General features: G+C 44.2%; 1 protein-coding gene across 1 annotated transcript in view; it reads left to right on the forward strand.

Moving 5' to 3' along the window:
- ITGB2 (integrin subunit beta 2) overlaps positions 1-14437 on the forward strand; it is a 48645-nt gene that overhangs the window by 24088 nt on the left and 10120 nt on the right. Inside the window, exons 4-8 of the mRNA XM_035139784.2 lie at positions 1363-1451; positions 2475-2649; positions 5402-5572; positions 10094-10335; positions 13535-13690. Of these exons, the coding sequence (XP_034995675.1) occupies positions 1363-1451; positions 2475-2649; positions 5402-5572; positions 10094-10335; positions 13535-13690 (833 nt within the window). The remainder of the gene's footprint in view (positions 1-1362; positions 1452-2474; positions 2650-5401; positions 5573-10093; positions 10336-13534; positions 13691-14437) is intronic.

The following is a 14437-nucleotide window of genomic DNA, read 5'->3' on the forward strand; positions in this document are numbered from 1 at the left end:
CGCTCTGTATCTTTAAGGGGGGGGGAGGGAATATATATAATATAAATACCTCTCTTTCTCTTTTTCTTTCTCTTTCTCTCTCACACCCCACAAGCTTTGCTGTGTTGCCTCGCTCTTAACCTGTTTGTGATTTTGCTGGGGGATGAGGTATAGTGCTTCTTTTTGTATCTCTTGTTGAGGTAAAACTTTTTATGGGTTGCTATTTTAATATTGCATTACATTGTATCATATTCACCTGTGGGCCTGTGCATGGTTGAAGATGCACGATATAAGTAATATTAATAATAAAATAACACTGAAATCCTGTCCACCAGACATATTCCACACAGGGAGGACTCACCCGCTTGTCCCTTCACTTTCCCCCAGAAAAACCTGCTCTTTACAGATGAATTGGAGCAAACATCAACCACTGTCTTCGCCAGCCAGCAGCTGATGGAGACAGGCCGTTGGCCATCATCCCTACCACAGGAGTCCTCCAAGTCTTGTCATCTGGGCAGCCCAGGACCTCCAACCACCCTGCCCAGGCTTGTGCCCTGGGGAGGTCACCTCAGTGCTGCTAACACAGTGGTTTGTTTTCACCCCCGGAGGTGCACTCGAGAGAGACGGATGCCAACCACTGTTTGCTCCGATTCAGCAGTAAAGAGCAGGTTTTCCTGGGGAAAGCAGTGGGACAAAGGAAAACCCACTCAGACCCATGCCTAGAAAGCACAGGGCAAGCAGAAAAGCTCTTGGACCCAAGCTTTTTAGGTGTGGGACAAGCAAAGTGTGGACAAGCCCTGCGTGTCCTTCTGAATCCAGGCTGTTGATAGGTTTGCAACTAAAGTGCCGGATAATGCAGCCCCTTCTCAATGTATATTGAAGTAGAGTCTTGAGGTTGTTTTTGTCCCGTTAATATGCCTGTTTTAATAATGCATTGGTATATTCCAGGCACGTCCAACATGTAGATCGTGATCTACCAGTAGATCACTGGACATCTGTGGAAGATCACTGGTAGATCACTGGCTGCCCCCAAAGAAGCTCAACAATTTTGGCTCCCCTAAAAATTGCTCAACATTTTAGCCCTTCACCCCCAAAGAACAGGACTTTCCCCCTGCCTCAGAAAAGCTCAACAACTCTGACCTGAACCCCTAAAAAATGGGGCTTTCCTCCTCCTGAAAAAAAGCTTAACAATGACCTGAACCCCCCAAAAAAGGGGGTAGATCACTACTCTGTGAGTAGATCGCAGTCTCTTCGGAGTTGGCCACCCCTGGTTCATATATCAACCTTATACATAGTTTGCCATGTACTCAATTTGCAGTAAGTTTTAGCTTCATATGATGTGTAGTTTTCCTCATGTTGATTCCACCCCCCTTTCTTCCTAAGCACTGTCTCTTGAGTGCACCAAATACAATGTGAAAACCTGTCAGGACTGCATCCAGTCTGGCCCGGGGTGCGCCTGGTGTAAGAAGCGGGTAAGTTTTCCATCTCTTGTTTTTCAAGCATATTATTATGTTCCGACAGATACCGTACTTTTCCCTTCAAACCTTTTCACTCTGAACGAAACCTTTTGGTATAAAGCTAATGAAACGTTTTTGGTTTTGGATAGTGGGTGCCCATTTCAAGTCCTAAAAATAATAAACAGAATCTGCTTCTGCTGTTTTCAAAATTGTGAATGCTCTGCTCTAGATCTCCAGGTCCATGGCACCCCTTTCCCTTTTCAGAGGCAGACTTGGGGGTCTCAAATTTCTGTGGTGCCCTGTTGACAGTGCAGTGGTACCTCGGTCTAAGAACAGTCCTGTTAACGAACGATTCGGGCAACGCACTCCGCAAAACCGGAAGTAGGTGTTCCGGCTAGCGAACTTTGCCCTGGAAGATGAACAGAAGCCGATCAGTGGAAGAGCACTGGTAGCAGGAGGCCTAATTGAGAAAAGCACACCTTGGTTTAAGAACGCTTTCAGTGTAAGAACAGACTTCCGGAACGAATTAAGTTTGCAAACGGAGGTACCAGTGTATGTTGACAATAAAAGTCTAGTCCGCCATCTTTCCTCCCCAAAAGTCCCTTTATTAACTTTTCCATGGCAAGGGGAAATATGATTGAAATGTAAGAAAAATACAGACTAGTATTTTAATAACATCATATGAATACTATGACAAAAAAACTTGAAAGCATGAGCAATGTTGGACCAATTCCACAACAGACTGCCATATGGAAGTCCCATGAATGCCTTTCCAGTACAATCCTTTAGAAGAGTAATATTTTAAGCTCCTGAATTCTACTCTGACTGTCTGTAGATGCCCACCACCTCAGGCAAAGGCATTATCAGCCCTGTAGCTGGATATCCTTTTAACTAGAGACACTGGGCATTGGACATTCAAAGTTCTGCAGGCAAAGCATGTTTTTGGAGCTATTGTTCTTCCTCTGTTGTCCAAAATGCATCAGACTTATTTCTGAAACATACTGACCATTTATTCTTTTTGATTTTCATGAAATACAGGATTTCACAAAAGTAGGAGAACAGGATTCCAGTCGCTGTGACACCAGGGAACAACTCCGGCAGAGGGGATGTGGGGATGACATAATTTTTCCAGAAAGCTTTGCCCAGCCAGGTCCACCACCAAGTCAGATAAAGCAAATCCAGCCTGAGATTGTGCACCTGCAGCTCAGACAAGGTACTACTTTGAGTAATCATTAGACAAAAAAAATATGAAATGGATGATTATAGTGACAGGGCAAAGAACAGGTGTGACTTCCTTTGTACAGGTATATAAATAGTTCTCGAATTCTTGGAAGGTGGGTCGCCGCCTCAAGACGCTCACACATTCCAACGGTGAAGAGAAGTTTATTTTAGTAACAAAAAAAAAATACAAACAAGCCACAGGTCTCAAGCACACTGCCCTCACTGACTAACGAATAATCTGATGACTCACCTGAGTCCTTGGCGTTGTTCCACCTCCCTTTAACCCCGTGTGGGAACCACACCTTCTTCCTTCTATTAAGTGATGTCAGCTTCCCCTTCTCTTGTAACCCACCACTGAGTGGAAAGCTGTCTTCTGCTGTTTCTAGGAGCTGGGGATCTCCCCTTCCTCTGCATTCCTCAATTATGGGCTGCCGTCCAAGTGCTGTGAGTGTTCACTTGTTGACACTAGGCTGACATCGCCTGGTTTTAAGAGTGTTGGATTTGATGATTTAAATTCTGTAATGCTTCTTTGGGAGCCTTTGGCTGAAGAACTAGTTATAAAGTGCCTGAAACAAATAAGCAGAGGTAAGATGTAGATGCTGAACATCCAGGGAAATATATGTCACCTGTGTTGTTATACACATGCACCTTGTTCACTTCTTTTTCTGTTTTCTTTCTCGTAGTTGAATTTTTATTAAAGCTTGAAAGAACAGAAAACAGTATGCAGAAATAAACATCAAATATCGAGCGTTTGCCACACCTTGTTCACTTCTAAGTATGGATGTTGTGAGAGATTATCTGAGCCTGACTTGGAAATGAGTCCTAGGTGGTTCCAAAGACCCAACTCAAAATGAGAAGTGTGTCTCCCAAACTCTGCCTCAGAATATGAGTGCTCAGAGGAAATCCCCTTCCCCACCTGCCAGCCCTCAATATCCCACCTCATCTTGGTGAACAGGCAGAATGCAGGAGCGATGAAAGGAGAGGCGGCAGAGGGGATCCCCCTCCCCCAAAAATCTGTCATCGTGAGTGACAGGATGAGAGGGGTAGTTCTCTCAGGGGCTCTTTCAGTTACCAAAGCCACTGAAAGTACTACGTTTCCTGTAGAACATTGCACCCCTTCATGCTATACCTTGGAGAGTTTACCCAACACTACAGGCAACTCCCCATTTATGCAGGGGTTGTGTTCCGAGCCACCATGCATTTAAGTGCAATCAGCGCCATTGGAAAAGCCTGCAAACACCCTCGAAACCTCTGGAAACTCTTGAAAAAACAGTAAAAAAACAAAAAAACAACCAACAGTACTTACCAGACGCCAAACTCCACCACGATCACTCTCTCTAAACCTCCTTGCTCAAACTCCCAATGGCCGGTGCAATGGCTCCTGGAATTGTACTTGCAGAGGCTCATGGGACTGCTAGGCACTGTTTTCATACCACCTTTTGTTTGCCCTTTCTGGGCTCTTTGAGGGCTGTTTTTGCCATTTTTAATTCACTTCTGGGTTCAGTGTGATGCACACAATTGCATGCCAATTGGACATGCACCAATTGGTTGTTGCCTATACTGTACTTCTAAGTATGAGAGGAGCTTAGTAATCTTGGCACAACAAGCACTTCTGCTTCTTGCCCTCAAAAGTTAGTTTCAGGACAACGCGTATGGATATAGAATTACCAGTACACAGGCCATAAGAGCAAGTAAACTTCCCAATAATCTGGCACTTCTTGAAATTGAACCAGTGAGCCATTCAAGGTGGCTTACAACAGCAAACAGACTTTGTTGCTTGTGGTTTTCCAAACATGGCCAAAAAGGCAAAAACATCAAGAATTTAAGGCTGATTGTGGAATACATCGTTGGTGTGTACTATCCACGTCATTTGTTGTTTCAATTGCAACAGCTTAGACTGCAAAACAAGGCTGTAGTAAATGCTGTTTTGCTGACTGTTAAGCGTTCAGCGTGGTATGCATTTAGTGAAATGTTAATTCAGACACTGCTGTGCTCAAATAATAAGGAAGAAAGGAGAGCTGGAATTCAAAAGATCATCAATTTGAGAGGTGGCAATGATGATACATTTGGAGACCTTTCAGTATGTCCAAGGATATAAACACCTCTGCTTCAAACTTATTAGAGTTGATAGACTGGTTTGATGGAGTTTATGAACCTCCACTAACATGCAAAATGACCTTGACAGAAATAAAAGAATTTATTGACAAGCCTATGCAAGTTCCTCAGTGGCCTTGTCATGGTCAAGGGATTGAAAGATGTGTGAAACAAGTCACGGAGGCTGCAGGAAAAGTGTATACACAGGAAAAAAGGGAGGGCTACCTCAGAGGCCAAGAAGCAGGTCCTTGGCTTTTGTCAAGAAATGAATCAAAACAGGACTTGATGAAACTTGTTATTAATTCTAATTAATGTTATTCTTTTTTTCTATAATAAGACATTGTAAGATAAAGTAATGATATGTTGTTACAGCTAGAAACAAAATTTATTTATATTTTCGCTTGTATAAATTGATTAAAAACTTTAACTTCACTTCAAAATGCGATTTTTTGGCTTTTTAAAAGTGTATTTCAAACAAATCTCAATTTACCAAGCTAATCATCAACCAATCATAAAAATAATTGCAGATTTGGATTCCTCATGTGCAATAACATATTTTTAGAACCCCTCATTGAGCAAATTCGCAAAAGAAAATTTTCCATCCTTAAATGACACGCCCTAATGCTCATTATTTTCCCTTTTGCTAACAGATCTACCTGCTGTTTTTAATGTGACATTCCGCCGTGGGGAGGACTACCCTATAGATCTTTACTATTTGATGGACCTCTCATACTCTATGAATGATGATCTGGAAAATGTGAAGAAGCTAGGTGGAGACCTGCTGAATGCTCTCAAAAAGATTACCAAACATGCTCGAATAGGTGCGTACATTTCTGATTATTCCAGTTGTCACCTGGTACTAACAAAATTAGCATCTAGGATTGTTTTCATTCAAAAGAGTAAAACTACACGGAGCACAACTCTTGCATATCAAAAGAGATTTACTGAGATTTAGTGATATTATTTTTGCACTGAAGGCCCTGTCAATGAGGCTGGGTATGGAACTTCTGCTGCTACTTCACAGCAGATAATAGGCAAAATGAAACATGATTTAGGACTCAGCTATATTAGCAAATAAACAATTATTTGAAGGCATTATAAACATGCAACACCAGATGGCGTCAGAGAGCAGGATAGCTTTTATGTGATTTTCAATAGGGTTTTTTGTTATAACAATATGATTTCTGACTTATTTATAGCGTTTTTTGTCTGTGCGTAGATCTACCCTTAATTGCTTCATTTCGTTTATTTGCCTCATTTCTCCAGATGTTTGTGTATAGGATTCTTCTATTTTATTACATGTTCCGTCTAGTTTTCCCTTATTTTGCCTATTTAAGAATCCAAATTATTTTTAATTTCATTAATCTCTAATTTAAGAGATATTGTTTGTTCTACCATCATCTGCTGTAAAATGTCACCAGAGAGCGGGGTATCTAAAGATGCCTTTCTTTCCTCTGCTGCCCTTTTCCTGGTACCCAACATGCTGTGTTGGGACTGTTTTAATCCCACCCCCCTCTGTTTTCTACTTTGCTTTTTGAGACTGTTAGCACATCTGTCTCTTTATGGGGGTGGTGTATAAATAATAAAATGCTTATTATAACTGTTTCTGTAGAAATTTCAGCCGCAGCACAGCTCCTCTAGATCTCTTGTTTTGACAGCAACGCCAATAATAATAATAATAATAATAATAATAATAATAATAATAATAATAATTTATTATTTGTACCCCGCCCATCTGGCTGGGTTTCCCCAGCAACTCTGGGCGGCTTCCCCCCCAAAAATTAAATAATCGATTAAACATTAAAAGCATCCCTAAACAGATGTCTTCTAAAAATCTGGTAGCTGTTTTTCTCTTTGACATCTGATGGGAGGGCGTTCCACAGGGCGGGCACCACCACCGAGAAGGCCCTCTGCCTAGTTCCCTGCAACTTGGCTTCTCGAAACGAGGGAACCGCCAGAAGGCCCTCGGTACTAGACCTCAGTGTCGGGGCAGAACGATGGAGGTGGAGACGCTCCTTCAGGTATACTGGACTGAGGCCATTTAGGGCTTTAAAGGTCAGCACCAACACTTTGAATTGTGCTTGGAAATGTACTGGGAGCCAATGTAGATCTTTCAAGAATGGTGTTACGTGGTCTCGGCAGCCGCTCCCAGTCACCAGTCTATTCTGGATTAGTTGTAATTCTAGACTTTAAGAAAGCCGACTTCGGAAAACTTAGGGAAACACTGGATAAAATCCCATGGACAGAAATACTAAAAGAGAGGGGAGTTCATGGTGGTTGGGAGTTTGTTAAAAGGGAGGTATTAAAAGCACAACTTCAGGCAATACCAATGAGACGGAAACATGGAAGGTGCCTAAAGAAGCCGGGGTGGCTATCTAAAGAACTTTTAACTGAGTTAAGATTTAAAAGGGATATGTACAAAAAATGGAAAAAGGGGGAAACCACCAGAGAGGAATTCAAACAAGTCGTGGCACCGTGTTCAAGTCTCCAGGGCCAGATGAACTACATCCAAGAGTATTAAAAGAACAGGCAGAGGTGATTTCAAAACCACTGGCAGTAATCTTTGAAAATTCCTGGAGAACAGGCGACCCAAACAGAGGACCCAAACAATTACCGCCCAGTCAGCCTGACATCAATACCAGGAAAGATATCAAGAGCAGATCATTAAGCAAACGGTCTATGAGCACCTAGAAAGAAACGCTGTGGTCTCTAAAAGTCAGCTTGCATTTCTGAAAACAAGGTCATGTCAGACTAATCTGAACTCATTTTTGACAGAATTACAAGCCTGGTAGATGAAGGGAATGCTGTGGATATAGCCTATCTTGATTTCAGCAAGGCCTTTGACAAGGTGCCCCATGATATTCTCGTAAAGAAGCTGGTAAAATGCGGGCTAGACAATGCTACCATTCAGTGAATTTGTAACTGGCTGACTGACCGAGCCCAGAGGGTGCTCATCAATGGCTCCTCCTCATCCTGGAGAGTAGTGACTAGTGGGGTGCCACAGGGTTCTGTCTTGGGCCCAGTCTTATTCAACATCTTTATCAATGACTTGGATGATGGGCTTGAGGGCATCCTGAGCAAGTTTGCAGATGACACCAAATTGGGAGGGGTGGCTAATACCCCAGAGGACAGGATCACACTTCAAAATGACCTTAACAGATTAGACAACTGGGCCAAAGCAAACAAGATGAATTTTAACAGGCAGAAATGTAAAGTACAGTACTACACTTGGGCAAAAAAAAAATGAAAGGCACAAATACAGGATGGGTGACACCTGGCTTGAGAGCAGTACATGTGAAAAGGCTCTAGGAGTCTTGGTAGACCACAAACGACATAATTCAACAGTGTGATGCAGCAGCTAAAAAAGCCAATGCTATTCTGGGCTGCATCAATAAGAGTAAAGCATCTAGATCAAGGGAAGTAATAGTACCACTGTATTCCGCTCTGGTCAGACCTCAGCTGGAATACTGTGTCCAGTTCTGGGCACCACGGTTCAAGAAGGATACTGACAAGCTGGAACATGTCCAGAGGAGGGCAACCAAAATGGTCAAAGGCCTGGAAACAATGCCTTATGAGGAATGGCTTAGGGAGCTGGGTATGTTTAGCCTGGAGAAGAGAAGGTTAAGGGGAGATATGCTGCTCCAGAGAAGCGGACACGGAGCAATGGATTCAAGCTACAAGAAAGAAGATCCCACCTAAACATAACTTCCTGACAGTAAGAGCTGTTCGACAGTTGAATTTGCTGCCAAGGAGTGTGGTGGAGTCTCCTTCTCTGGAGATCTTTAAGCGGAGGCTTGACATCCATCTGTCAGGAATGCTTTGATGGTGTTTCCTGCTTGGCAGGGGGTTGGACTGGATGGCCCTTGTGGTCTCTTCCAGCTCTATGATTCTAGTTTCCGGGTCACCTTCAAAGGTAGCCCCACACAGAGCGCATTGCAGTAGTCCAAGCGGGAGAAAACCAGAGCATGCACCACTTTGGCTAGACAGTCTGCAGGCAGGTAGGGTCTCAGCCTGCGTACCAGATGGAGCTGATAGACAGCCCTGGACACAGAATTGACCTGCGCCTCCATGGACAGCTGTGAGTCCAAAATGACTCCCAGGCTGCGCACCTGGTCCTTCAGGGGCACAGTTACCCCATTCAGGACCAGGGAGTCCTCACACCTGCCCGCCTCCTGTCCCCCACAAACAGTACTTCTATCTTGTCAGAATTCAACCTCAATCTGTTAGCAGCCATCCATCCTCCAACCGTAAGCTGAACTCATTTAATATGGAAAAAAAAACCCATTCCTATGGAGGAAGTATCAACTGGCAAAGTAGATTTTATATTCTTATGCACATTTTTGTCAAAATATTGTAATAATAATAATTCCACTTAATAATAAAATAATGCACTTAAACATAGCACAGAAATTCCTTTGTTCATTTAAACTTTTGTTATCTCAGAGCATAAATCAAGCCGTTTGCCTTCATTCTTCACTCAGTGGCTTCCTCCTTCCTAAGTGATAAAAAGTAGCTGACTCACCTGATAAAAGTTCTCATTGGCGGACGAAGAAACTCACTTAAATTGTAAATTATTTTATTCCAAAAATAATTACGGTAAGAAAGGGAGGTGTTTCTGGATCTGCGTGGTTTCTGCAGGATGGGTTTCCCTCAACTTCCAAGTCATGATCCACCCTGCCAGGGACCCCAGAAAGCCCCCTGGCAGCCCCCCCCCCCCCGTCCCTCCCCAGGCAGAATGGCTCTCTGGAAGCTTCAAGAGAGGTCCAACACCTTGGTCCAACTCCTTTTCTGATGCAGCGGTTTGACTTGACCCTGAAGGTGCCCTCCATTGTCTCTTGAGACAGTAGGATGTCAACAGCTGTTTGTTCTGATTCAGTGGCAAAAAGCAGCTATCCCTGGGGGAAGCAGCAGGTCAAATGCAATACCACTCAGACCAGTGCTTTTTAGGCAAAAACAAGTAGAACTGTGGATGAGCCCTTTCTTGAAGGAAATATACCAACAGTTGAGATCTGACCCATAGGAAGGGAAAATATGACATTTATTCTAATTTGGGTGACAGGTGGCATGCAAAGAAAAAGATCTAGCTCTTTCATGGGGGTTAGAGATTTTAAGGTCAGAGAAAAATAGAATTAATATTGTATTCAGTTGTCAAATGATATCCCTTTTGTAATCCCAGCTCTTTCCACTCTATTTAACTTTAACTTTATTTTAAACAATTGCAGGGTATATTGACAGCCCTATCCCCCTCAGTGGTTTAGCGTTCTTCCCTCTCTATATATCTTCAGTGACGATAACCATTTTGGACCCTTCTTTTCAGCGGCACTTCCCTTGTGTTCCTTTAGGGTTTGGCGCCTTTGTGGATAAGACTGTGTTGCCCTTTGTTAACACTCACCCAGAGAAGCTGCAGAACCCTTGTCCAAGCAAGGAGACCAAATGCCAGCCACCATTTGCTTTCAGGCATGTGCTCAGCCTGACAGACAGGGTAGAGAAGTTTAAAGAAGAAGTCGGCAAGCAGGATATATCAGGGAATCTTGACGCCCCAGAGGGAGGACTCGACGCCATGATGCAAGCCGCTGTCTGTGGGGTAAGATTACCATCTGGGAACAGGCGCCATGACAAAGTGCTCTTGGGGAGTGAGGAAGTTGAATTTGGGGGACCAGATTCTTCTCCAAAGTGGAAGAGAGTTTCCCCCCAACAAGCATAATGTCAAGATATGCTGTTGCTTTTAAAGTTGTATTTAGACTCAGTGCTGGAGGCCTAGAGCAGGGGTAGGCAACCTTAGGCCCGTGGGCCAGATGCGGCCCAATCGGCGTCTCAATCCGGCCCACGGACAGTCCGGGAAGCAGCATGTTTTTACATGAGTAGAATGTGCCCTTTTATTTTAATTGCATCTCTGGGTTATTTGTGGGACCTGCCTGTTGTTTTTACATGAGTAGAATGTGTGCTTTTATTTAAAACACATCTCTGGGTTATTTGTGGGGCATAGGAATTCATTCAATTCCACACCCCCCCCCAAAAAAATAGTCCAGCCCACCACATGGTCTGAGGGACGGTAGACCAGCCCACGTCTGAAAAAGGTTGCTGACCCCTGGCCTAGAGATATGCTAGGCAGGGTCTTTATTATTGATGTTGTATTGTTACAAATTAAATTAAATTAAAATAAAATATTACGATAAATAAGATAAGCTAAATCATGGAGGAGGTAAGCTGATCCTGGCTACTCCCCAACTGAAGGCAAGATTTATGCTCTTAATATATTCCCGGGCACCAGCTTACCCGTTTCTCGACCTTCCTCTCCTCAATGCTTCATCAGTGCTACTTTATCAATACTCCTTTCAAAGCTGTGATTAACGGCCTGTTATCGTACCAGCCTAAGCTGGCGGCCGCCGTCTGTAAAGGAAGCCAAGCACTCCTCCAGCCTCCCATGAATGAAAGACACTGCTTAACATAATAAGCCTGTCAACCTCATTGGGTTTAAAGTATCACTCTGAGTGAGGCCCGTCACCCTGCCTCAGGAATAGCTACTGGGAAAATAAACTCCATAGGCGGAGATATCGAGTCCTACGCTGGCAGAGGTCCCGGAGGCAAGGTCATCCATCCAGTGCAGAGGGCCGCTAGTGATTCGTTGAAATCCAATTAAGCCACACCCTATATCCATCCTGGTCCTCATGCGGAAGAAGTGTAAGGACCTGGGACTCACGCCAATGTCACCCCATAAATTAATGGTGCCACGAAAGAGACAAAGTAAGATCACCAACTATTTTTCCCACAAAGTAGAGAATAAGAGAACCCAGAGCGAATGCATTCTTGACGAGGTTATCCCACCACCTATCACAGTGATGGATTGGTCAACACAGCTCAAAGATCAGACCAAGTGAGCAACATCCACCAAATGAGCTTGGCACAAGAAATTGCCTTAGCAGAAAACGTCACAATGACGAAACCAAAAAAACACACCTTTCACACCTAAAATAATGATTAAACACAAAAAGTGGAGCCCAAATTAGACGTCACAACCAGAAGCTCTGAAGACTCCAGCAGCATCCAATAGAAAGGCAGATTGCACGCTGCTGCCTCCAAAGCTGCGCCACCAGATGACATCACAAAATTCCACAGCAACCAACTGAAAACAGTCCTTTTGCAGCAACAAGGCCCAGCTTTTTCAATAGGCCGCAACATTGCCAAGCAGGGAAAAACAAACAGAATAGGGCCTTTCACAACGGGGGGGGGGGGGCACAGAGATGAGGCACAACAAAGGGAGGGGGGAACACATAGCCATGGGGGTGAGGACCCTGAGTCAGCCAAAGCAGTGGGGGGTGGGTTGGGACAGGGAAAACTGAGTAGGCTGACGTCAAAATGGCCATTCCACCTCCAAAGCCCAAACCCAAAGCCTCTCCCGGTGGCTGCATTAATAAATGCCTGGCAGCATTAGGCAGTCGTTCATCATTTCCCCTAACACGCACTTGGGGGCACGGCGAGGGGTTTTTGCTTTTTAATTTAGTGGGTGTTGTGTCACATGCGAGGCTACGGTGGCCATTTTAAATAAGGGCAGTCGTGCCCCTTTTAACCTAGGCTTTATACTATGACTGATTGCCAGCCTCTGCGTCTTTTAAAAAAACAACAACCATGCACTTTCTTTCCCCAGTTTAAATCCTCAAACCAACACCACATCCTACATTCAAAACACCTACTCCAAAATTAGAAAATCCAAATAACCAAAACAAACCAACCAACCACAAAACACACAACAACGCCCAAATCATACAATGCCCACCAAAATAAATGACAACCCCAAAAATAAAATTAAACAATCGTAACTTCTGCTTCTCATGTTCTTATTTCAAAAAAAAAAAATCTATATATATATATAAATATTCACGATGCGTGTGCAGTAGCCAATGTATGGAGATACAGGGGGGAGGGAGCAACACTCCCCAGGGACAACAGAGGGCTCAGCCAAAAGTGCATGTTGGGAAACAGAACCCAGAAGCTGACAGTTCCTTCTCCAAGGGTGGGGTCCAAGGTATGGAGAAACAGGGGGAGGGGCCAACACTCCCCGGAGACAACAGAGGGCTCAGACGGGGATGGGGGAGGAGGGGGCTCGATAGCTCATGAGTCAGGACAGAGTGGGGCCAGTCACATGGATGTGCTGCAGGTGTGGGGGGGAAAGGGGGCTCGATAGCTCATGGGTCGGGACGGGGTGGGGGCAGACACAGGGATGAACCAGGGGGTGGGGGGAGGTGGATGAGGATAAGTCATGTGTCCGGACAGAGAGGGGGGGAATCACAGGAAAGAACCACAGCAACGTGTGGTTGGGCCAGCTAGTAGAGTAATAAAATAAAATCACGACAAATGAGATAAAGCAACAGCACAAAAGATAAAAACAATCTGTCTGTACAAACCTTCATAAAAATAAAGATTGATTAGTCTTCAAAATACAAGAAACAAGGGGTTAATTAATTATACAGTGCCCGTTTTGTGGCAGCTTTAATAAAATGTCCCATAAAATAATGACAGGAGAACAAACTGGTCATAAAGGTGCAAAATGTATGGGTAGATATTTAAACCTATTAAAGCCATTTTAGTATATACATAGGTTATCCTGTCTTAGGACGGAGATCTGGACAGACCTTTTGCCCCTTTCAGCTCTGACTTTATGTAGAATCATAGAATCTTAGAATTGCAGAGTTGGAAGGGGCCACAAGGGTCATCTAGTCCTGCAAAGCAGGAATCTTTCACCCAGTGTGGTTTGCTTTTTTAATCTGCTTGCTTTTTAAATCCAGGCCAAGATTGGTTGGAAAAATGTAACACGCTTACTGGTGTATACGACAGATGATGGCTTCCATTTTGCTGGGGATGGTAAACTTGGAGCCATCTTAACTCCTTATGATGGGAAATGCCACCTGGAGGAAAATATGTATAAAAGGAGCAATGAATATGTAAGTACTCAGAGTAGGCAGCCCACTTTATAAAGTACCTGCCCTTTACCTTTGCCTTACTGGATTTAAGATTTTAGACTGGAGCCGACTGGACAACTCATACAACTGCTATGTTAGGGAAAGTCTTCTTAATTTTCTAAGAACTCTTATCTTAGGCAGAAAGACAAGGGGTCCATGTTTTTTGTTTTAAAGGTTCAATAAATCTGTAAACCAAGCTGTTTGTTAACCTGGTGTGTGTGTGCTTGTGGCATCCAAGGCCAGACCTTGGGAAGCTGAGCTATCAATCGCGATGGGGATACGTTTGTTTCCTGTAGAGAGCCACCTTCCTTTGGTGCCAGCAAGACAGAGGGAACAAATCCAAGAGCACAGTGGGTGAGGAGGACGGGGCTGGGCTCTTCCAGCAGTTTCCCTGCCGCCTTTGCTTCTGTTTTCATCAGTGCCCTCTCTCATCATCTCTGCTGCACAGGAATGAGACCATGTTGAGAGCGCTGCTCTGTTTCTCTGGGGGATGGAGCGCCAGTGAGTTGCTTGTCTGCAGTGAGAATGGGAGGTCAGACTGCAGTGGTGCCTGCCGGTGCTCCTGGCTGCGCTGACAGTCTCTCTGTTTTAACTATGCCAGTGGCCCCGCCCTTAGGCACCAGGGAGGGAGGGGCTAGACTGAAGGGGCGGAGCCAGAGGGATTCTTTGCAGGCCAGATCTAGACTGCAAGATCTCACCAGAATCTTCACTAACTTGGAGAGAGAGCCC

This window comes from Zootoca vivipara, chromosome 1, assembly GCF_963506605.1.
Source record: "Zootoca vivipara chromosome 1, rZooViv1.1, whole genome shotgun sequence".
Classification (NCBI taxonomy): Eukaryota; Metazoa; Chordata; class Lepidosauria; order Squamata; family Lacertidae; genus Zootoca; species Zootoca vivipara.